Source organism: Phallusia mammillata, chromosome 6, assembly GCF_965637545.1.
Source record: "Phallusia mammillata chromosome 6, kaPhaMamm4.hap1.1, whole genome shotgun sequence".
NCBI classification, from domain to species: domain Eukaryota; kingdom Metazoa; phylum Chordata; class Ascidiacea; order Phlebobranchia; family Ascidiidae; genus Phallusia; species Phallusia mammillata.
In genome coordinates, this window is record NC_137257.1 from 10,498,676 (window position 1) to 10,522,489 (window position 23,814).

Sequence of the window (23,814 nt, forward strand, 5' to 3'; positions counted from 1 at the left end):
AAAATTGGAGCAGCACCCCCAGAAATTGTAGGCACGAGCCGCCACTGCATTTTACTTCATTTTACTGTGCTATAAGGCTATACTGTTGAACCGGTATTAAGACGGCCAGAAATATCCTGCACGTCTTGCAACTCTCAAACAACTGTGTTTAGGCAACAGCACAACTACGTTATTTATTTACCAGACGTGAAATTCGGATGTTTATTTCAATTTTCCTCCTATAGCCAAAAAGTATTAAAAAAACTTAAGTTTGACTGTGGAGGATTGAACAATATGTAGGTTTAGTTAGCAAGTTAGCGACAAAAACATTGCAGATTTATTTAACAACTTCAATAAACAAGAATGCAAGTTTGTTTTCGATGCTTTCGATGCAGCTTTCTCGTGGTGCAGATTACGACATGTCTCAGTTTTTGTACAACGCTTTTGAAAATTAGCTTGAGTGTTTACATTTCAGTCAACGAAAAGCATATTTACAAGAAAATGTATTTTGTAACATTGAAAGAACGGTGATAGCCAATTGAATTCCAATTCGTGCTATAGTATTTATGTCATAAGCTTCTTTTTAAGGTTTGCATCGTAACTTTAGTTCAGTGCCTCTCAGTTTTTTTCCATCTTTCCACGTTGTCCAGTAAATATGACATTTGGGACATGAAGTGGAAACAGGATTCCAGACACCGTTGGGAACAGCTAGAGAGCATCCATGAAACCACCAGCCTCCCGATCCACGCCAGGGTTCAGCGCAATGGACTCTAAAAATGCCGCAGTTATAAACATATTTATTGGGAATGCACCACTGTGTAGCTAAAAAATAAAGTGTTTTGCAATCTCATCAACTTTCATTTAAAAATAACATGTAGAATATCTGAACTGAAGATGTAAATGTGGTTTTAAATTGATGCACACGGAACAGTAGAGAAAAATATTAGTTGAATATAATGTCACTGGGCATTTTACAAACAAAATTTTGTAAATTTAATTGTATAAGTTCATCAACAATCTAAGCCCACACAGCTCAGAGTTGTAAGTCGTGCCTGTCTACTATTGTCTATTGTGTTTGTTGCCTTGGTCTTTCCTGAGGCTTCAATGTATAGGCCTGTCATTCAAAATTTCGGGCTCAAACAGACTCATCAAAAACTATTCGGGTTCGGGCTAGGTTTCGGGCTTGTACTTTCGGGTTCAGGCCGGGTTTGGACTTCAATTTCAGCCCCTTTTACAACTTTGACACAGATATACAGCAGTCTTACTTTGATAAATAAATAAATTACTGTTGTAGTATTAACCATGCGGTTACAAACTTGGCTAATTACAGTATGCCAAGCTTAACTGAATTACGCAAAGCTGGCGTCACGTAGTTAGCAAAAGTGCCATCCCCAGCAAACTTCTTCAGAGATTTTCTGACAAACTCTTACTTAGTTCATGCTTTCCATCCCCTCCCGTTTACTTCTAAAGGCGATTGCAAAATAACACTTAAGTTGTGTAAAACAAAGTAACTATGACGATGATAGACGCTTTTTGTGTGTTTTATGTAATCAAGAGTGAGCAAAATTATTTTCTCAGAAGCAAACTAAAGTATAGAACACAGACAGAAAGTGACGTAACATCTCTAACTGTGGTGATATGATGTAATCTGTGACGTGTTTTTTAATATATAACATCGCACACTCACACACTACGACATGGTACACAAATATAAACATTTTACACACACTGTCCTTTTAGCAAAAACATCGCATATCTCGGTGAAAATCTATGGAAATATTAGGGCAGGAAGTCATAGGCTTCGCGATCTCATGCAATTAAACGAAATACGCGATTAACAAGTTTGTGATTTCCATGTTTTATCTGTACTCTTCACTCTTCAGTGCAAAGGCTTCCTCACTATTTATAAGATTTTTTTAGCTGCCCCTTACATAAAGCTTGTGTTGTCCCTTTTTACTTCCTGTGTTTGGTAGCATAGACATCTTATTTGATTCTTAATAAAAACCGTTTTAAAATACCACAACAATATAGCTAAAAAGTCTTGGTTGCTGGTTAGATATCCCTTCAATGTTAAGTGGTAGTTCGCAAACAACAGTCGTATTTGTTATAGTTGTAAGTTCGGACTTGCATCGGTTTTGGGCTTGAGTTTTAATAAAACTGTCTATCTTCGGGCCTAATTTCGTATGCGGGGTTGTTTTCGCCGCATCTTAACCAACATTTGGGCCTGATTCGGGCTTGTACATTCAGGTTGGGTGTACATTCAGGTTTGGTCTGGATTGATGTGCAAATGGTCACCGAGTTAAGGCATGGCTTTTAAGCTGATCTTTGTTTCCCACATTTGGATTTTATTGAAAAGAATTAATGCAGCAGCCTATTCTTGTTTTTCGTTTGTTGCTGTTTCGGTAATGCAAAAAAATGCAGATCAAGTCATTTCTCAGACCATGGAAGATTTGCATGCTATCATGCCGTTCTAGATAAAATCACATGCGATACAACCAAGCTCAGATTTTACATTGTCAGCGTTAATAAAACGTTTTTCACTAAAGTGACCTATTAAATCCGCTTTTCCCTGCGACAACAAATTGTTACAGGAGGCCAAATGAATAAATAAGTCATCAGTTAAAAACAGCTGATTACATCTATTGATCCATCAGAGTATACTGTGTGTGTTGGAAACTTACCCGGAATTGTCGTTGTCTCGATCTATGGTGCTGAACCCTACTCCGTTTGAATTGTGGTTGGGAAAACTTGTAATGATGCTGTCACCTGCAGTTCCATTGTATTGTCCTCCCACACACAGTTGATAGTTACTGCTCTCCGGACCCACACAAAGTTGACTAAACAATTCAGTTGTTTGTTGTTTATCATTGTACATTGGTCAGTTTTTTACAAGCGTTTCGTAGCTATTTTTACCTGTATTCGGCGTAACTTGTTCCATTATCGATATCTTTGAGTTCAACACGAAGTCGACATTGGTTGCATTGAAATGGTTTTGTTGCGATGTGCATTTTTTCCAGTCCTATGTCGTTTTGATAAGAATATATTTTTAATCATGCTACTATAAACAACTATAAATATTCTTATAATCTGTGATGTAACAGTGATACACCAAGTCATATATTTTAAGCAATGAATTGTTTTTATTTTGAACTCACCCCACCAAAACTCTCCATTTAAACTTCCAAACCCGTTTCTGTAGTCTGACCAGTTAGCTTGAAAATCCACACTGCCGTCAAACCGACGTTGAAACACCTGCAGAATATGCGATATGAAGGTTTCATTTTTTCCGAAAAAATAAAAAGTTTCAGTAAATGGCCATGACAAAGTTTGTTCCATATATTGACTCTATATAAGCAGCTAGTTGCTGGACTTCATGCCCAACAGCCATAAAACGTCGTGTCCAAGTCATTGTTTATTAATTTATGTTCATTGCGTATGTCTGCTTGTAAAAAAAAACTGGTCACAATTTACTTACCAACCACCCTTTGTTACAAACAACTTCATCTCTAGATTTCATCACAAATTTTCCAGTCAAGTTTCCATTCCAACAATGAGTAAACCCTGAATCAACAGAAAAACGTGTGTTCTTCGGGACAAGCGAGAAGCTTTATCGTTTTGGCTACATGTTTTATGTGTCGCTGAATGTTAAGATTTGTTTTTAGGGTGTGGCTAAAAATTTAAATAAAATGTGAATAATTTCTTAACGAACAATCTTTATTACGCGACAATCGAGGCTAAGCCTAAGGTTGCTTGAAACGGGTATTTCAATGTGACAAAAACAAAACACAACTGTGGGCTACGTGATAATGAAAACGAAAATAATGCAGGGAATATATGTATAGGTCATCTATATAGCCAACACTCGCGACACACTTGCATTGATATTTATATAATAACCGCAGAAAAATCGTTAAAAAACATTTTTAAGTTTCACGTAAAATCGGTATGTTACTTGGCTTGACTAACAGATCAAAAAAATCAGTATGTCTATTGGATTTGATAGAAGCGTTAACTTTATGTTGTCATTTACCAGTAAAGCAATCTAACATAGAAGACAGGACAAAAACATTTTGGAAAATTACTTCCAATATATCCATGGCTCATTATTGATAAAGACAAACATCAATCCATAACTGGGATCAACCCAGAATCGTACGATCCCTTACTGCGAAGCTGACATGTGGGACATACGTAAATGAGGCATGCGTGGCTCAGTTGGCAGAGCGCGAGACTTAAAACAACTTATGCCGTGGGTGCAAAATCAACGGCAGGCTAGATGCTAAGCTTACGCCTTGTCATTTGCGAATGCTTGTTGATTGTCTGATTCGGTATAACGTCTTAGGTCTTAAGTACTGTCACTCATTATCAGTTGGTAAAACAAACTCTATATATAAAATAAAGTCCTATTCCATTTAGACAAAGTCCTATTCCATAAAGAATTCAATTAGATAAAGTCATAAAATCTTGGGGCAGCAATGCTCAAAACAGTTACCTTACCTTTTTCACAGTACTTTCCATAGTATCCTGGGGAACACACACAGAAATATTCTGCTATCCCGTCGACACACGTACTTCCGTGTTCACAGGCATTGTTGACACATTCGTTGATGTCTAAATTAAAACGAAACATCTCATACGAAAATGCATCAACCCTTCCAAACGACTGGGGCTAAAAATCATTGAATCAAGATTTAATTTGATTTTGGATTCATTATTTATATTAACTTGACTTAAGTGCTTTCATCAACAAGTGTTCCTTAACAGTGGATAACAGCGCAGCAGACTAAAAGAAAAGATTAAAAGAACCTTGACATGAAACATACTTGTAAATGCAAAGGCGCCTTTTGACGCTAAACCCGATTTGCTTTCAACGCCGTTTGAAGTGGATCCATTGTATAAACTTTGACCCAACGTGGTGTAAAATATCACCATTCCTCCTTTGTCTAAAAGATTTATAAAATCGTGTTTATGTGTCCATATTTACTACAGACGCTCTTGAAACTCCACATTAGTTTTATCAGTTATATCAGAAAATGCACGTTTCAAAAACTTCAAATTTGTGAATAAGAGGCAATAATAAACTCGTCGAAGAAAAGGTTAGTGAGAAAAAAATTGACTAATGATTCTTTGTCGCTTAGGTTTGCATGGTAAAATTAACATTTCTATTATTGATTGCGACTGACCTGGCAATACTCCTGCATGCACAGCAGCTCTGCACACAGATGACTTGTCGCTGTAGATTTCTGACCCGTACACCGCTTCTCCTCTGCAATAAGCTGGACAATTGACCTGGGTGACCAGAGTTGACGAGTCTCCCTGGGTTGAGCATGTCACTGCAAGGAACCCAATTTAAGGATGTGTTATTTGTTGGATTTTTTTTCATTTTGCGTTTTTCATTTTGCCTTGACAAAATACAGGCCAAAACAGAGTATTTTCGAAATACAATTGTGACAAAACGACTAAAAAGACAACCTACTTTCAAATGAATAGGAATCCCCATCAGCTGAACAAGATTCACTTTTCACAGCATTTCGGTTTCCTCCGCTGTAGCGATTAGTACGTTTATCCGGACTTCGGTAAACAACCATTGGCCCACCGCCGCCTGTGTGAAAAAAAAATACTTATAAAACGAAAGTTTACAAATCAGATACGTACAGTAGTTTTCACACACATCTCATGGCGTTTTTTTTATTATTTAAACCGCTAGGACACTGACGGTTAATAGCAATGACATATGTTTTTTTACTTACTCTTTCAACAACAAAACAAATAAACAAATACAAACATGATGTTCTTGGCTACAACAGCGTAGGCAGTCTAAATTTGTAATTGACACTTTCGAAACAGTGTTTGTGCTACAGTTAGTGTGATGTACACTGTTTCAAATTATAAGGTCTCATCAGTGCAAGTGACAAGAGACATGCCGTATTGGCTAGCGTAGCCATTCAACGGTACTCCAATTGGGGCTATTTTATTAACAACATAAAATACATCTTTATGAAAATCTAACGGGTTATGCTAATTAAAATTAAGCTTTTTGCTTTGGAACAAAACCTATATTTATACCATCAATCCATTGATCCTGCATTGCAGCGAGACATATTGGACCCCTGGAATAAATCCTGTCGCCGCATAGGTTCGAGTATTGTCTCCAACAATCGGCTGGGCAGAGAACATAGGTGATGGAATGTTCCAGATTGGAAAACTGCGTATCGCAAGTCACTGTAAAGAAATTTGTGTAGTTTTTTTTTAAATGAAAACCATTGTTTTGACTACTTGATGATAAATTATGCAACAACTGTTTTGCTGATGAACACAACACCAAGGATTTAAGGTTATTTTTAAATCCATTTCACGCACCTCCGAATCCTTTGCTGTTTCGTAGCAGCATCAAAACGATAACCAAAACAACCCGTTTATTTTTTATCAACATTTTCCTGTTTTGATCAAGAATGTTGGTATGTTAAAGCAATATCAATGCATTCTGAAACCTTACTTAGACTATATGCATACCTCCAAAGATATCGTTTCTTAGTGTAACCTCTTGTCTACAAAAAACAGTCTTTGCTACTGGGCCCAGTGCTTTTTCTGCAGCAATCACTCCTGATTATTTATTGGGTCTATTACGCATCCATGTTTCGGAGTCCTTTATCGGACGTGCGAATTACGCAGATAATCCATAAGAAATATTCTGATAAAACACGGGATGCTGTCTTGTTCTCTGTATGTCGCGTCGGTTCAAACATGAAAATATAAAGGATTAATTGTGGGTTAATTGAGTCTACCGAATCACACCAGGTTTGCAATATAAGCATTTGTCAAATATTTGTTTGGAATTGTTAATTTCTGTGATAACAAATGCAATATTCAAAGCGATAAGACAAGAGGTTTAATTATGGATAGCATTGGATTATTCACACAACTAGCCGAAACACAACTAACAAAGTTTGTTGGCAAAATATAATGACTTAACAGTTGATACAATGCCCAAGGTAGTAGCTTTGACGACTGGAAGGTCGCATGTCTTTCAATTATGGGCGGATCTAATTAAAGTTGACGGAACAAGTGTGCCCCCCTAAATCAGCGATTCTCAAAATGTTCGTATTATTTTTACACATATATTTAGTATTATTTCTTTAAGGAAACGAAAGCTTGTGTTACCAAATAATAGTTATTTACCCCTTTTGTACAGCAAGAAAATTTTATCTGAATAATAGCTGTTTTCGCCAATTTATGCTTAACAGCGATCCTGTTTGTTGCATTAAAATTGCCCAGTTAAGTAGACTGGGTGCAAATAAACTGAAATGCAGTCTGCGGCATAAAATTTAAGACAAAATGCATTACAGTTGTGCAACAATTGCTGTGTTTTTTTTTGCGCAAAGAAGAGGTTTCCAATTTTTTTCAAACGGATGGCCACATTGCAGGAAATTCCCCAACATGCATTGGAGCTTGGCACCTTAAAACTGCCAGTTGGTTCGGTGTTTTAACTTAATCTGTTATTTTTTATTGGCGGGTTGGCAGCAACGCGCCAGGGTAGTGAAAAACGGAAGCCGACCTTCGCCAGCTCGTGTTATGTCAGTGCAGAGTTGTAAACGGGCCTGAAATTCCAGCCCGAACCCGAACGTACAAGCCCGAAACCCGGCCCGAACCAGAATCGTTTTTTTAAAGCCTGTTAAGGCCCAAACGTTTAATTGGCAAGCGTATCCGCTGAAGCTTGACAAAAGACCAAGACAACAAACACAACACACAATACTGTAATAGACAATTGGTCTTGAACAAGGCATTTTTGAGCTGTTTGACGTCAGGTCGGGTCCAGGCACTGGCTATACTCAGCTAGATTAATTTATTTTTAAAAAAAGTCAGGCCCGAATCTAGCCCGATTTTCTTAAGATACTTAAGCCCGCGTTTGTTAGGAGCATATATTAAATCGTACTAGTAATGATCAGTCACAGTACGCCAGGGCCCATTGAAGGCGCCATACCGAATCACCCAATCAGAAATTTATCACTACCGCAAGTTTGATTTATCCATAAATTATCGATCAGTCATACATGGGCAGTTGTTATAGTCCATGGATAAAATTGGGGCAGATACTTGTTTATACCCCTGAAATTTGACATCGTCTTTTTGATGGCCCACACGTGCATTATGCACTGTGCAAGTACGATAACACCTGGGTGTTCCAAACTTAAATACATTAAAATTAAGATAACCTTTACATGTCCCTAATTTGACCAAAAAACGACGCACTACATTTTTATTTTTTGTCACATGCAGACTATGAGATGTCCTATGATCAAACTGAAACGAACCCAGGCTGTTTTAATATGCATTATATGCATTTTGCCAAGCATTTCAAAACCTACACCAAGTTTAAACGCAGGTTAAATTGAACACTATTGAAATTTAAGACAAAATTTAAAACGTGCATATTTCCCCAAAATCAATAAATCTGGCCATACTTAAAAAATCCTTCAGGTGGACACGCTTAACAAACCAAGCTTAAAACCGCCTAAATTATCTCTGATAGTCGTCAAATTAGGACCACATGGCCGAGTGTGGTATAATCCAGGCATAAACTGGTCAAATCAACAGTTGGCCGGAGATACGCTGACTTAAATTTTTGATTGGGCAGCCGGTCACCAAGCATTCACAACCATATGGCAAGGCGTAGGCTAGAAAGTCTTAGTTCATACCAGCTCTTTTTTGCAATCATTCTGGCTTTAACCTCTTTTTGAACTGCATTACATATTAGCATGCCACAATCATTTGTCGATAGGTATTAAATAAACAACAGAACAGTACCGAAATACTTTCTTTCTCCTACTGCAACATGTCAACATCAACATGGAGCATATGTCGCAAATAATGAACCTATCGTATTCAAGTAAATACTCACGTGATTTCGTCAACCAATTAGACAATCGGACATTGTTTTACGCTAAGTGTGGTTGCACACAAAAAATCTTTAAAGTTACTGTTTTTTATCTGTTGATTGTACAGTCAATCAAAATTAATTTCAATGCAAACCGGCACCAGCGTTTTATAAACATTGTGCGTTTCATCACTAAGAAGTTAACTGCTGATGTAGCATAAACTAACTGGTGATTTAATTTGACAAAAACGACGCCATTTTAACGCACTACCTGTTTGAATTTTTCGTCACACGAGACTAAGAGATGTCATCTGATTAAACTGCAATAAAACCAAATATTTTATATCCATCCAGCACCATACATGCGCTTGGACAAGTGTGTTATAACCAAGTTTTATTACTAACAACTGCAATAAATCAGGTAATTTGATCATACTACAATTAAAGATCAAATTCAAAACATACATATTTTTCCTAAAAGTATCAGCTGACTAAACTTAAAAATCCTTAAGGTGGCCACGCATGACAAAGTTTTCGTGTATAAAACTTAATTGCTAAGAAATGAGATTTAGAAATTGCATTGTTTTTGCAGCAGTTTTATCGCAGTAATTTTACCGTGATAATTTTATTGTGGCAATTTTATTGTGGTATTTACATCGACAACACTTTGAAAGTGATTACACAAAATTTTTGCAGACAGGATTTAAAGAAACAGTAAATGTTCATCAATGTAAAAATCATTGCAGTTCACATATATATTTGGACTCGCCAACGTGGCAATACAATTATTGCAGTTCATATAAATATTTGAAATCGCCAACGCGGCAATAACTATACTACATAAATCACTAAAGCATTTAAACTGAAATAGTCTACGGTTCGGTAACGACTTCATCACGGAATGGTGGTTTCCGATCACTCATTTAGATGTCACATCGAAACTTCAGTTCAGTTCCGATTAGTCTAATGCTGTTTTTGTACGTAAACCAGTGAGCATGACACGGAAATTGCAGTGGCTTTGGACATTCGGGATAAGTATTCCAGGCCCCATTAGGAACAGCAAAGGAACAACTGTTAAACCACCAACCACCTTCTCGCCGCGCGAAATCAGCGCAATTCAATCTGAAATACATTATAAAAAGTCATAATGCCATCGTGATATGAGTTTTACGTCTTTTGGGTGTAAATCAGCATTTACAACATAAGTACTTAGTGCCCAATATTGCGAGTTTTTGGTCTGTTGGACTGGTCAATGACTTAATTGCTTTAGTTTTTGAAATTATCGACGCGATATGTGTCTTCGATTTTCATGATTGAAGACGATAAAAGTGCGCAGTCTCCAATTGGTAGTAACACAATAACTTGTGATAACTTTTTAAAAAGAAACAAAGTGAGAAAAAAAATGACTTTGAATCCAATTATTTTATGTACATAGTCTTTTCTAAATATAAGTTATAATGTAGCGAAATTTTATTTGCTTGTTGGTTTTTGTGACCGTCACTTATTGTTTTCGTTCTTTTTCGCTGTGGTTACTTCCTGTGTTTGGTAGCATAGACATCTTATTTGATTCTTAATAAAAAACAGTTTTAAAATACCACAACAATATAGCTAAAAAGTCTTGGTTGCTGGTTACATATCCCTTCAATGTTAAGTGGTAGTTCGCAAACAACAGTCGTATTTGTTATAGTTGTAAGTTCGGACTTGCATCGGTTTTGGGCTTGAGTTTTAATAAAACTGTCTATCTTCGGGCCTAATTTCGTATGCGGGGTTGTTTTCGCCGTATCTTAACCAACATTTGGGCCTGATTCGGGCTTGTACATTCAGGTTGGGTGTACATTCAGGTTTGGTCTGGATTGATGTGCAAATGGTCACCGAGTTAAGGCATGGCTTTTAAGCTGATCTTTGTTTCCCACATTTGGATTTTATTGAAAAGAATTAATGCAGCAGCCTATTCTTGTTTTTCGTTTGTTGCTGTTTCGGTAATGCAAAAAAATGCAGATCAAGTCATTTCTAAGACCATGGAAGATTTGCATGCTATCATGTCGTTCTAGATAAAATCACATGCGATACAACCAAGCTCAGATTTTACATTGTCAGCGTTAATAAAACGTTTTTCACTAAAGTGACCTATTAAATCCGCTTTTCCCTGCGACAACAAATTGTTACAGGAGGCCAAATGAATAAATAAGTCATTAGTTAAAAACAGCTGATTACATCTATTGATCCATCAGAGTATACTGTGTGTGTTGGAAACTTACCCGGAATTGTCGTTGTCTCGATCTATGGTGCTGAACCCTACTCCGTTTGAATTGTGGTTGGGAAAACTTGTAATGATGCTGTCACCTGCAGTTCCATTGTATTGTCCTCCCACACACAGTTGATAGTTACTGCTCTCCGGACCCACACGAAGTTGACTAAACAATTCAGTTGTTTGTTGTTTATCATTGTACATTGGTCAGTTTTCTACAAGCGTTTCGTAGCTATTTTTACCTGTATTCGGCGTAACTTGTTCCATTATCGATATCTTTGAGTTCAACACGAAGTCGACATTGGTTGCATTGAAATGGTTTTGTTGCGATGTGCATTTTTTCCAGTCCTATGTCATTTTGATAAGAATATATTTTTAATCATGCTACTATAAACAACTATAAATATTCTTATAATCTGTGATGTAACAGTGATACACCAAGTCATATATTTTAAGCAATGAATTGTTTTTATTTTGAACTCACCCCACCAAAACTCTCCATTTAAACTTCCAAACCCGTTTCTGTAGTCTGACCAGTTAGCTTGAAAATCCACACTGCCGTCAAACCGACGTTGAAACACCTGCAGAATATGCGATATGAAGGTTTCATTTATTCCGAAAAAATAAAAAGTTTCAGTAAATGGCCATGACAAAGTTTGTTCCATATATTGACTCTATATAAGCAGCTAGTTGCTGGACTTCATGCCCAACAGCCATAAAACGTCGTGTCCAAGTCATTGTTTATTAATTTATGTTCATTGCGTATGTCTGCTTGTAAAAAAAAACTGGTCACAATTTACTTACCAACCACCCTTTGTTACAAACAACTTCATCTCTAGATTTCATCACAAATTTTCCAGTCAAGTTTCCATTCCAACAATGAGTAAACCCTGAATCAACAGAAAAACGTGTGTTCTTCGGGACAAGCGAGAAGCTTTATCGTTTTGGCTACATGTTTTATGTGTCGCTGAATGTTAAGATTTGTTTTTAGGGTGTGGCTAAAAATTTAAATAAAATGTGAATAATTTCTTAACGAACAATCTTTATTACGCGACAATCGAGGCTAAGCCTAAGGTTGCTTGAAACGGGTATTTCAATGTGACAAAAACAAAACACAACTGTGGGCTACGTGATAATGAAAACGAAAATAATGCAGGGAATATATGTATAGGTCATCTATATAGCCAACACTCGCGACACACTTGCATTGATATTTATATAATAACCGCAGAAAAATCGTTAAAAACATTTTTAAGTTTCTCGTAAAATCGGTATGTTACTTGGCTTGACTAACAGATCAAAAAGATCAGTATGTCTATTGGATTTGATAGAAGCGTTAACTTTATGTTGTCATTTACCAGTAAAGCAATCTAACATAGAAGACAGGACAAAAACATTTTGGAAAATTACTTCCAATATATCCATGGCTCATTATTGATAAAGACAAACATCAATCCATAACTGGGATCAACTCAGAATCTTACGATTCCTTACTGCGAAGCTGACATGTGGGACATACGTAAATGAGGCATGCGTGGCTCAGTTGGCAGAGCACGAGACTTAAAACAACTTATGCCGTGGGTGCAAAATCAACGGCAGGCTAGATGCTAAGCTTACGCCTTGTCATTTGCGAATGCTTGTTGATTGTCTGATTCGGTATAACGTCTTAGGTCTTAAGTACTGTCACTCATTATCAGTTGGTAAAACAAACTCTATATATAAAATAAAGTCCTATTCCATTTAGACAAAGTCCTATTCCATAAAGTATTCAATTAGATAAAGTCATAAAATCTTGGGGCAGCAATGCTCAAAACAGTTACCTTACCTTTTTCACAGTACTTTCCATAGTATCCTGGGGAACACACACAGAAATATTCTGCTATCCCGTCGACACACGTACTTCCGTGTTCACAGGCATTGTTGACACATTCGTTGATGTCTAAATTAAAACGAAACATCTCATACCAAAATGCATCAACCCTTCCAAACGACTGGGCCTAAAAATCATTGAATCAAGATTTAATTTGATTTTGGATTCATTATTTATATTAACTTAAATTAAGTGCTTTCATCAACAAGTGTTCCTTAACAGTGGATAACAGCGCAGCAGGCTAAAAGAAAAGATTAAAAGAACCTTGACATGAAACATACTTGTAAATGCAAAGGCGCCTTTTGACGCTAAACCCGATTTGCTTTCAACGCCGTTTGAAGTGGATCCATTGTATAAACTTTGACCCAACGTGGTGTAAAATATCACCATTCCTCCTTTGTCTAAAAGATTTATGAAATCGTGTTTTTGTGTACATATTTACTACAGACGCTCTTGAAACTCCACATTAGTTTTATCAGTTATATCAGAAAATGCACGTTTCAAAAACTTCAAATTTGTGAATAAGAGGCAATAATAAACTCGTCGAAGAAAAGGTTAGTGAGAAAAAAATTGACTAATGATTCTTTGTCGCTTAGGTTTGCATGGTAAAATTAACATTTCTATTATTGATTGCGACTGACCTGGCAATACTCCTGCATGCACAGCAGCTCTGCACACAGATGACTTGTCGCTGTAGATTTCTGACCCGTACACCGCTTCTCCTCTGCAATAAGCTGGACAATTGACCTGGGTGACCAGAGTTGACGAGTCTCCCTGGGTTGAGCATGTCACTGCAAGGAACCCAATTTAAGGATGTGCTATTTGTTGGATTTTTTTTCATTTTGCGTTTTTCATTTTGCCTTGACAAAATACAGGCCAACACAGAGTATTTTCGAAATACAATTGTGACAAAACGACTAAAAAGACAACCTACTTTCAAATGAATAGGAATCCCCATCAGCTGAACAAGATTCACTTTTCACAGCATTTCGGTTTCCTCCGCTGTAGTGATTAGTACGTTTATCCGGACTTCGGTAAACAACCATTGGCCCACCACCGCCTGTGTGAAAAAAAAATACATGACCCGCCTGGGTTTTTATAAAACGAAAGTTTACAAATCAGATACGTACAGTAGTTTTCACACACATCTCATGGCGTTTTTTTTATTATTTAAACCGCTAGGACACTGACGGTTAATAGCAATGACATATGTTTTTTTACTTACTCTTTCAACAACAAAACAAATAAACAAATACAAACATGATGTTCTTGGCTACAACAGCGTAGGCAGTCTAAATTTGTAATTGACACTTTCGAAACAGTGTTTGTGCTACAGTTAGTGTGATGTACACTGTTTCAAATTATAAGGTCTCATCAGTGCAAGTGACAAGAGACATGCCGTATTGGCTAGCGTAGCCATTCAACGGTACTCCAATTGGGGCTATTTTATTAACAACATAAAATACATCTTTATGAAAATCTAACGGGTTATGCTAATTAAAATTAAGCTTTTTGCTTTGGAACAAAACCTATATTTATACCATCAATCCATTGATCCTGCATTGCAGCGAGACATATTGGACCCCTGGAATAAATCCTGTCGCCGCATAGGTTCGAGTATTGTCTCCAACAATCGGCTGGGCAGAGAACATAGGTGATGGAATGTTCCAGATTGGAAAACTGCGTATCGCAAGTCACTGTAAAGAAATTTGTGTAGTTTTTTTTTTAAATGAAAACCATTGTTTTGACTACTTGATGATAAATTATGCAACAACTGTTTTGCTGATGAACACAACACCAAGGATTTAAGGTTATTTTTAAATCCATTTCACGCACCTCCGAATCCTTTGCTGTTTCGTAGCAGCATCAAAACGATAACCAAAACAACCCGTTTATTTTTTATCAACATTTTCCTGTTTTGATCAAGAATGTTGGTATGTTAAAGCAATATCAATGCATTCTGAAACCTTACTTAGACTATATGCATACCTCCAAAGATATCGTTTCTTAGTGTAACCTCTTGTCTACAAAAAACAGTCTTTGCTACTGGGCCCAGTGCTTTTTCTGCAGCAATCACTCCTGATTATTTATTGGGTCTATTACGCATCCATGTTTCGGAGTCCTTTATCGGACGTGCGAATTACGCAGATAATCCATAAGAAATATTCTGATAAAACACGGGATGCTGTCTTGTTCTCTGTATGTCGCGTCGGTTCAAACATGAAAATATAAAGGATTAATTGTGGGTTAATTGAGTCTACCGAATCACACCAGGTTTGCAATATAAGCATTTGTCAAATATTTGTTTGGAATTGTTAATTTCTGTGATAACAAATGCAATATTCAAAGCGATAAGACAAGAGGTTTAATTATGGATAGCATTGGATTATTCACACAACTAGCCGAAACACAACTAACAAAGTTTGTTGGCAAAATATAATGACTTAACAGTTGATACAATGCCCAAGGTAGTAGCTTTGACGACTGGAAGCATGTCTTTCAATTATGGGCGGATCTAATTAAAGTTGACGGAACAAGTGTGCCCCCCTAAATCAGCGATTCTCAAAATGTTCGTATTATTTTTACACATATATTTAGTATTATTTCTTTAAGGAAACGAAAGCTTGTGTTACCAAATAATAGTTATTTACCCCTTTTGTACAGCAAGAAAATTTTATTGCGATCCTGTTTGTTGCATTAAAATTGCCCAGTTAAGTAGACTGGGTGCAAATAAACTGAAATGCAGTCTGCGGCATAAAATTTAAGACAAAATGCATTACAGTTGTGCAACAATTGCTGTGTTTTTTTTTGCGCAAAGAAGAGGTTTCCAATTTTTTTCAAACGGATGGCCACATTGCAGGAAATTCCCCAACATGCATTGGAGCTTGGCACCTTAAAACTGCCAGTTGGTTCGGTGTTTTAACTTAATCTGTTATTTTTTATTGGCGGGTTGGCAGCAACGCGCCAGGGTAGTGAAAAACGGAAGCCGACCTTCGCCAGCTCGTGTTATGTCAGTGCAGAGTTGTAAACGGGCCTGAAATTCCAGCCCGAACCCGAACGTACAAGCCCGAAACCCGGCCCGAACCAGAATCGTTTTTTTAAAGCCTGTTAAGGCCCAAACGTTTAATTGGCAAGCGTATCCGCTGAAGCTTGACAAAAGACCAAGACAACAAACACAACACACAATACTGTAATAGACAATTGGTCTTGAACAAGGCATTTTTGAGCTGTTTGACGTCAGGTCGGGTCCAGGCACTGGCTATACTCAGCTAGATTAATTTATTTTTAAAAAAAGTCAGGCCCGAATCTAGCCCGATTTTCTTAAGATACTTAAGCCCGCGTTTGTTAGGAGCATATATTAAATCGTACTAGTAATGATCAGTCACAGTACGCCAGGGCCCATTGAAGGCGCCATACCGAATCACCCAATCAGAAATTTATCACTACCGCAAGTTTGATTTATCCATAAATTATCGATCAGTCATACATGGGCAGTTGTTATAGTCCATGGATAAAATTGGGGCAGATACTTGTTTATACCCCTGAAATTTGACATCGTCTTTTTGATGGCCCACACGTGCATTATGCACTGTGCAAGTACGATAACACCTGGGTGTTCCAAACTTAAATACATTAAAATTAAGATAACCTTTACATGTCCCTAATTTGACCAAAAAACGACGCACTACATTTTTATTTTTTGTCACATGCAGACTATGAGATGTCCTATGATCAAACTGAAACGAACCCAGGCTGTTTTAATATGCATTATATGCATTTTGCCAAGCATTTCAAAACCTACACCAAGTTTAAACGCAGGTTAAATTGAACACTATTGAAATTTAAGACAAAATTTAAAACGTGCATATTTCCCCAAAATCAATAAATCTGGCCATACTTAAAAAATCCTTCAGGTGGACACGCTTAACAAACCAAGCTTAAAACCGCCTAAATTATCTCTGATAGTCGTCAAATTAGGACCACATGGCCGAGTGTGGTATAATCCAGGCATAAACTGGTCAAATCAACAGTTGGCCGGAGATACGCTGACTTAAATTTTTGATTGGGCAGCCGGTCACCAAGCATTCACAACCATATGGCAAGGCGTAGGCTAGAAAGTCTTAGTTCATACCAGCTCTTTTTTGCAATCATTCTGGCTTTAACCTCTTTTTGAACTGCATTACATATTAGCATGCCACAATCATTTGTCGATAGGTATTAAATAAACAACAGAACAGTACCGAAATACTTTCTTTCTCCTACTGCAACATGTCAACATCAACATGGAGCATATGTCGCAAATAATGAACCTATCGTATTCAAGTAAATACTCACGTGATTTCGTCAACCAATTAGACAATCGGACATTGTTTTACGCTAAGTGTGGTTGCACACAAAAAATCTTTAAAGTTACTGTTTTTTATCTGTTGATTGTACAGTCAATCAAAATTAATTTCAATGCAAACCGGCACCAGCGTTTTATAAACATTGTGCGTTTCATCACTAAGAAGTTAACTGCTGATGTAGCATAAACTAACTGGTGATTTAATTTGACAAAAACGACGCCATTTTAACGCACTACCTGTTTGAATTTTTCGTCACACGAGACTAAGAGATGTCATCTGATTAAACTGCAATAAAACCAAATATTTTATATCCATCCAGCACCATACATGCGCTTGGACAAGTGTGTTATAACCAAGTTTTATTACTAACAACTGCAATAAATCAGGTAATTTGATCATACTACAATTAAAGATCAAATTCAAAACATACATATTTTTCCTAAAAGTATCAGCTGACTAAACTTAAAAATCCTTAAGGTGGCCACGCATGACAAAGTTTTCGTGTATAAAACTTAATTGCTAAGAAATGAGATTTAGAAATTGCATTGTTTTTGCAGCAGTTTTATCGCAGTAATTTTACCGTGATAATTTTATTGTGGCAATTTTATTGTGGTATTTACATCGACAACACTTTGAAAGTGATTACACAAAATTTTTGCAGACAGGATTTAAAGAAACAGTAAATGTTCATCAATGTAAAAATCATTGCAGTTCACATATATATTTGGACTCGCCAACGTGGCAATACAATTATTGCAGTTCATATAAATATTTGAAATCGCCAACGCGGCAATAACTATACTACATAAATCACTAAAGCATTTAAACTGAAATAGTCTACGGTTCGGTAACGACTTCATCACGGAATGGTGGTTTCCGATCACTCATTTAGATGTCACATCGAAACTTCAGTTCAGTTCCGATTAGTCTAATGCTGTTTTTGTACGTAAACCAGTGAGCATGACACGGAAATTGCAGTGGCTTTGGACATTCGGGATAAGTATTCCAGGCCCCATTAGGAACAGCAAAGGAACAACCATTAAACCACCAACCACCTTCTCGCCGCGCGAAATCAGCGCAATTCACTCTGAAATACATTATAAAAAGTCATAATGCCATCGTGATATGAGTTTTACGTCTTTTGGGTGTAAATCAGCATTTACAACATAAGTACTTAGTGCCCAATATTGCGAGTTTTTGGTCTGTTGGACTGGTCAATGACTTAATTGCTTTAGTTTTTGAAATTATCGACGCGATATATGTCTTCGATTTTCATGATTGAAGACGATAAAAGTGCGCAGTCTCCAATTGGTAGTAACACAATAACTTGTGATAACTTTTCAAAAAGAAACAAAGTGAGAAAAAAAATGACTTTGAATCCAATTATTTTATGTACATAGTCTTTTCTAAATATAAGTTATAATGTAGCGAAATTTTATTTGCTTGTTGGTTTTTGTGACCGTCACTTATTGTTTTCGTTCTTTTTCGCTGTGGCGCCTTAATTACGTGTTTTTGTTATGGCGCCCTCGCTGCTTCCCCTTTGGGGTAATTGGTTTGTGAACGTTGATTCGGCCGGAATGTGCCTTCCTGTTCCGCATGCCTTACATAGCTCATCGCTAGTCGATGATATGGCTTTTTCTCTGGGCGCCGTGAAACGTGGTGGTGTTGGTATTGGTGGTGGGTTGCCACGTGCCCGGTGTAACCTTCTGTTTTTAAGTTGTTTTAAATATAAGTCCGCGCCCATCTGCTAAACCAGTGTGCGGGAGTAATTGGCTTTAGTGGTGAGCCGTTATTGCAGGGTTCTGGACCAGTTACGAATTAAGTAAGCAGTTTGGTGTAGGAGGCCGATTTATCAGGCCTGTCGAAATAATTCGGTAACAATAACATCCATTAAATAAACACAGTATACTGTGTATGATGGTAACTTACGATATCGAGTTGTCATTTTCGCGATCTCTGGTGCTAAACCTAGTTCCATTCGTATGGTGTCTGCGATAATTGGTAATGATGCTGTCACCTGCAGTTCCAGTGTATTGTCCTCCTACACACACTTGGTAGTCGGTGCTTTCCGGACCCACACGAAATTGACTAATTAAACGAGTTGTTAGCGGTTTATTGCTCAGTTTTTCTAAGTTTTTTGTTACTTTTTTACCTATATTCGGCATAACTTGTTTCATTATCGATGTCTTTGAGTTCAACACTAAGTCGACATTGGTTGCATTGGAATGGTTTTGTTGCGATGTGCATTTTTTCAAGACCTATACCAGAACAAAAATATTAAAGTTTAAGTGATTGAAATATAATGTACCACACTTTATTATGTTAACGCTAAAAATATTGGTAGTATATTTTCATATTATTTCAAAAATCCAACATGTATGTTTTGAGTTAAAATGAAGCATTAATCTTTAGCCTTATCGTTTTGTTAAGACTATATTTTTAATGATGATACCATAAATAATTATAATATTATTATAATATGTGATGTAACAGTGATACACCACGTCATGTATTTTACGCAATGAATTCTTTTATATTTTGAACTCACCCCACCAAAACTCTCCATTTAAACTTCCAAACCCGTTTCTGTAGTTTGACCAGTAGACTTGAAAATCCACGCTGCCGTCAAACCGACGTTGAAACACCTGCAGAACATGAAACATAGAGGTTTGATTGATTTTCAAAAGTTTCAGTAAAAGACCAAAAGATAGTTTATTCCGATTGGCCCTATACACTATAAGCAGCTAGTTGGTGGACTTTCATGCCCAACGGCCTTATAACTGTGTCCAAGTTATTGTCTTATAGTGTTTATTGAATATGTCTGCTTGTACGTTATGTCGCGTAACATCAACTGGCTGTAACACACAAAATTTAACAACTGCAGCAAGTCCAAAACTTACTACTAACTTAAATATTAAAACAGTTCAAGATTTTCTTACCAACCACCCTTTGTTACAAACCACTTCATCTCCAGATTTCATCACAAACTTTCCAGTCAAGTTTCCATCCCAACAATGAGTAAACTCTAAATAACAAAAAAATGTGTGTTTTGTGGCATTGGCGAGAAGCTTAATCGCTATATCTACATGTTCTTTGAGTGCTTTTTGTTATCAGGCAGTGGGTAAAAATAAAATAAACTGTGAATAATTTCTTACGGAACCAATCAAGTTGTGTTACTATGCTCGCTATTTCGTTTGCAAATTCCAACCTTATATTTAAGGCAGCAATGGAGGCTAAGCCCAAGGGTGCGTGAAACGTGTATCTCAATGTGACAAAAACAAAACGCAACTGTGGGCTGCGTGATAATGAAAACGAAAATAATGTAGGGAATGTATGTATAGATGAATTACATAGCCAACACTCGCGACATTCTTGCATTGATATTTATACGAAAACCGCAGAAAATCGTTTAGAAGCTTCGTTATCTTTCACATACAATCGGTTTGTCCCTTACCTTTACTAACCGATCAAAAAATCAGAATGTCTATTGGATTTGATAGAAACGTCCAATTTTTTGTTGTCATTTACTGGTAAAGAAATCTAACATAGAAGACGGGACAAAAATACTAAGGAAAATTACTTCCAATATATATATATATCCGTGACTCATTTTTGATCAAGACAAACACAAATCCAAAACTGGGATCAGCTCAGAATCTTTCGATCCCTTACTACGAAGCTGACATGTGGGGCATAGGTAAATGGCACCGCTGAGCCTGCGTAGCTCAGTTGGCAGAGCGCGAGTCCTAAAATAACCTCCATGGGTGCGAATCTCACCGCAGGCTAGATGCCTAAACTCACGCCTTGTCATTTGCGAGTGCTCATTGATCATCTGATTCGGTATAATGACCTAAATAGGCCTTAAGTACTGTCATTCATTATATCAGTTGGTAAAAACAAACGTAAAGAAAGTCCCATTTCATTAAGTATTCAATTAGATATAGACCATAGAATCTTTGGGCAGCAATGCTTAAAACAGTTACCTTACCTTTTTCACACTTCGTTCCACTGTATCCTGGTAAACACACACAGAAATATTCTGCTATCCCGTCGACACAAGTACTTCCGTGTTCACAAGCATTATTGATACATTCGTTAAGGTCTGAAGAAAAACAACACATCCCATACGAAAATGAACAAATCTTTCAATGGGACCAGGCCTAAAGTCATTGAATTATGATTTGATTGAGGAGTCTTACATTCAAATCCAACTTGACTTTTTTCAACTACACTTATCAACAATTGTTCCTTAAAAGTGGATAATAACGCGGCCACACTAAACGAAAAGATCGAAAGATCCTTGACATGAAACATACTTGTAAAAGCAAAGGCGCCTTTTGACGCTGAATCTGATTTGCTTTCAACGCCGTTTGAAGTGGATCCGTTGTATGAACTTTGACCCAACGTGGTGTAAAATATTACCATTCCTCCTTTCTCTAAAAGATTGATAAATGTGTCCACATTTACCACAGATGCGCTTGAAACTCCATTTTACTGTAATCAGTTATTCAAACATGACACAATGTAAGCTCCAAAAATTATCCGAAAATGCACGTTTCAAAAACCTCAAATTTGTGAATAAGAGGTAATAATAAACTCGTCGAAGAAAAGGTTAGTGCAAAAAAAATTGACTAATAATTCATTACCGCTTAGGTTTGCTTGGGAAAATGAACATTTCCATTATTCAATGCAACTCACCTGGTAACGCTCCAGCATGCACTGCAGCTCTGCACACAGATGACTTGTCGCTGTAGATTCCTGACCCGTACACCGCTTCTTCTCTGCAATAAGCTGGACAATTGACCTGGGTGACCAGAGTTGAAGAGTCTCCCTGGGTTGAGCATGTCACTGCAAGGAATCGAACATCAATATGTGCCATTCGTTTGATTTTCTTTTCATTTTGCGTTTTTTTTTTTGTCTTGACAAAATACCTGTCAAAACTGAATATTTTTGAAATACAATTGTGACAAAACGACTAAAAAAGCAAACTACTTTCGAATGAATAGGAATCCCCATCAGCTGAACAAGATTCACTTTTCAAAAAAAAATGCATGACCCGCCTGGTTTTTTTTTATAAAACGAAAGTTAAAAAATCAGATAGATACAGTAGTTTCACACACAACTCATGGCGTTTTTATTTAAACCGCTAGGACACTAACGACTAATAGCAATGACATACGGTTTTTTTTACTTACTCTTTCAACAACAAAACAAATAAATAAATAAAAAAGGGATGTTCTTGGCTACAACAGCATAGACAGTCTAGATTTATAATTGGCATTGTCGAAACAGGATTTGTGCTACAATTAGTGTAGTGTACACAGTTTCAAATCATAAGGTCTCGTCTGTGCAAGAGACAAAAGATATGCCGTATTGGTTGGCGTAGCCATCCAACGGTACTCCAGTTTGCGCTGTTTAATTAATAACATAAAATACATCTTTATGAAAATCTCACTGGTTATGCTTATTTAAACTATACTTTTTGCTTTGGAACAAATCCTATATCTTTACCATCAATCCACTGATCCTGCATTGCAGCTAGACATACTGGACCCCTGGAGTAAATCCTGTCACCGCACAAGTTCGAGTATTGTCTCCAACAGTCGGCTGGGCAGAGAACATAGGTGATGGAATGTTCCAGATCGGAAAACTGCGTGTCGCAAGTCACTGAAAAGAAACTTGTGTAGTTTTTTTTTAATAAAAACCAGTATTTTCTACTTTATGATAAATTATGCAACAAACTGTTTTTCTGATGAACACAACACCAAAGATTTTAGTTTTGTCAAAACCATTTCACGCACCTTCGAATCCTTTGCTGTTCCGTAGTAGGATCAAAACGATGACCCAAACAACCTGTTTATTTTTTATCAACATTTTCCTGTTTTGTTCAATATGGTTGGTATGTTAAAGCAATATCAATGCATTCTGGAGCTTTATTTAGACTATATGCATACCGCCAACGATATCGTTTCTTAGTGTAGCCTCTTGTCTCCAAAAACTACTCTTCGCTACTGGACCCAGTGCTTTATTCTGCAGTAATCACTCCTGATGATATAATGGGTCTATTGCGCATCCATGTTTCGGAGTCGTTCACCGGACGTGCGAATTACGCAGATAATAATCAATAAGAAATAATCTGATCAAACACGGGATGCTGTCTTATTCTCTGTATGTCGTGTCGGTTTAAAAATGGAAATATATGGGATAAATTGTGAGATAATTTAAGTGTACCGAATCACACCAGCATTGCAATATACGCATTTTGTCAAACCATTGCTTCGAATTGTAAATTTCTGTGAAAACAAATGCAATACTCAAAGCGATGAGACAAGAGATTTATGGATAGCATAGGATTATTCACATATCTAGTCGAAACACAATTAACGGGTTCGTTGACAAAAGATAATGGCTGACTTAACAATTTAATGCCCAAGGTAGCATCTTTGACGACTGATCGCACGTCATTTACCGTTATTTATGGGCGGATCTAATTAAT

At 37.0% G+C, this 23,814-nt stretch overlaps 3 protein-coding genes across 3 annotated transcripts; all 3 read right to left on the reverse strand.

Moving 5' to 3' along the window:
• Positions 1-200: 200 nt before the first annotated feature.
• LOC145234247 (uncharacterized) lies at positions 201-6,412 on the reverse strand. Its single transcript, XM_080098996.1, has 11 exons — positions 6,340-6,412; positions 6,046-6,201; positions 5,456-5,581; positions 5,163-5,312; positions 4,803-4,922; positions 4,477-4,590; positions 3,455-3,540; positions 3,135-3,231; positions 2,893-2,998; positions 2,661-2,816; positions 201-749 (listed from the first exon to the last, which is right to left on the reverse strand). Exons 1-11 carry the CDS (start codon positions 6,410-6,412, stop codon positions 563-565), a joined length of 1,371 nt encoding a protein of 456 aa, XP_079955122.1. The 3' UTR covers positions 201-562.
• Positions 6,413-9,345: 2,933 nt separating this feature from the next.
• Positions 9,346-14,022, reverse strand: LOC145233274 (uncharacterized). Its single transcript, XM_080097967.1, has 9 exons — positions 13,907-14,022; positions 13,614-13,763; positions 13,254-13,373; positions 12,928-13,041; positions 11,907-11,992; positions 11,587-11,683; positions 11,345-11,450; positions 11,113-11,268; positions 9,346-9,976 (listed from the first exon to the last, which is right to left on the reverse strand). The coding sequence occupies exons 1-9, from the start codon at positions 14,016-14,018 to the stop codon at positions 9,778-9,780; spliced, it is 1,140 nt and encodes a 379-aa protein (XP_079954093.1). The 5' UTR covers positions 14,019-14,022; the 3' UTR covers positions 9,346-9,777.
• Positions 14,023-18,206: 4,184 nt separating this feature from the next.
• Positions 18,207-22,351, reverse strand: LOC145234248 (fibrinogen-like protein 1). Its single transcript, XM_080098997.1, has 9 exons — positions 22,311-22,351; positions 22,017-22,166; positions 21,635-21,754; positions 21,307-21,420; positions 20,258-20,343; positions 19,867-19,963; positions 19,471-19,576; positions 19,248-19,406; positions 18,207-18,405 (listed from the first exon to the last, which is right to left on the reverse strand). Coding segments are annotated over exons 1-9 (1,032 nt in total). The 5' UTR covers positions 22,312-22,351.
• Positions 22,352-23,814: the final 1,463 nt, after the last annotated feature.

Bases quoted from the DNA above. Each gene is read 5' to 3' on its own strand.
- LOC145234247 (XM_080098996.1), bottom strand. From the start codon at position 6,412: ATGTTGATAAAAAATAAACGGGTTGTTTTGGTTATCGTTTTGATGCTG. The intron at 5,582-6,045 runs GTATAAATATAG...TTTTTCACACAG, and splicing joins GCAGGATCAATGGATTGATG to GCGGCGGTGGGCCAATGGTT. The intron at 4,591-4,802 runs GTATGTTTCATG...GTTTTAATTTAG, and splicing joins AGGCGCCTTTGCATTTACAA to ACATCAACGAATGTGTCAAC.
- LOC145233274 (XM_080097967.1), bottom strand. From the start codon at position 14,018: ATGGTTGTTTACCGAAGTCCGGATAAACGTACTAATCACTACAGCGGA. The intron at 13,374-13,613 runs GTCAGTCGCAAT...TAAATCTTTTAG, and splicing joins GCATGCAGGAGTATTGCCAG to ACAAAGGAGGAATGGTGATA. The intron at 11,684-11,906 runs GTAAGTAAATTG...CATATTCTGCAG, and splicing joins TTTGTAACAAAGGGTGGTTG to GTGTTTCAACGTCGGTTTGA.
- LOC145234248 (XM_080098997.1), bottom strand. The intron at 19,577-19,866 runs GTGAGTTCAAAA...GTTCTGGTATAG, and splicing joins AAATGGAGAGTTTTGGTGGG to GTCTTGAAAAAATGCACATC. The intron at 19,407-19,470 runs GTAAAAAAGTAA...TCGTTTAATTAG, and splicing joins ACAAGTTATGCCGAATATAG to TCAATTTCGTGTGGGTCCGG.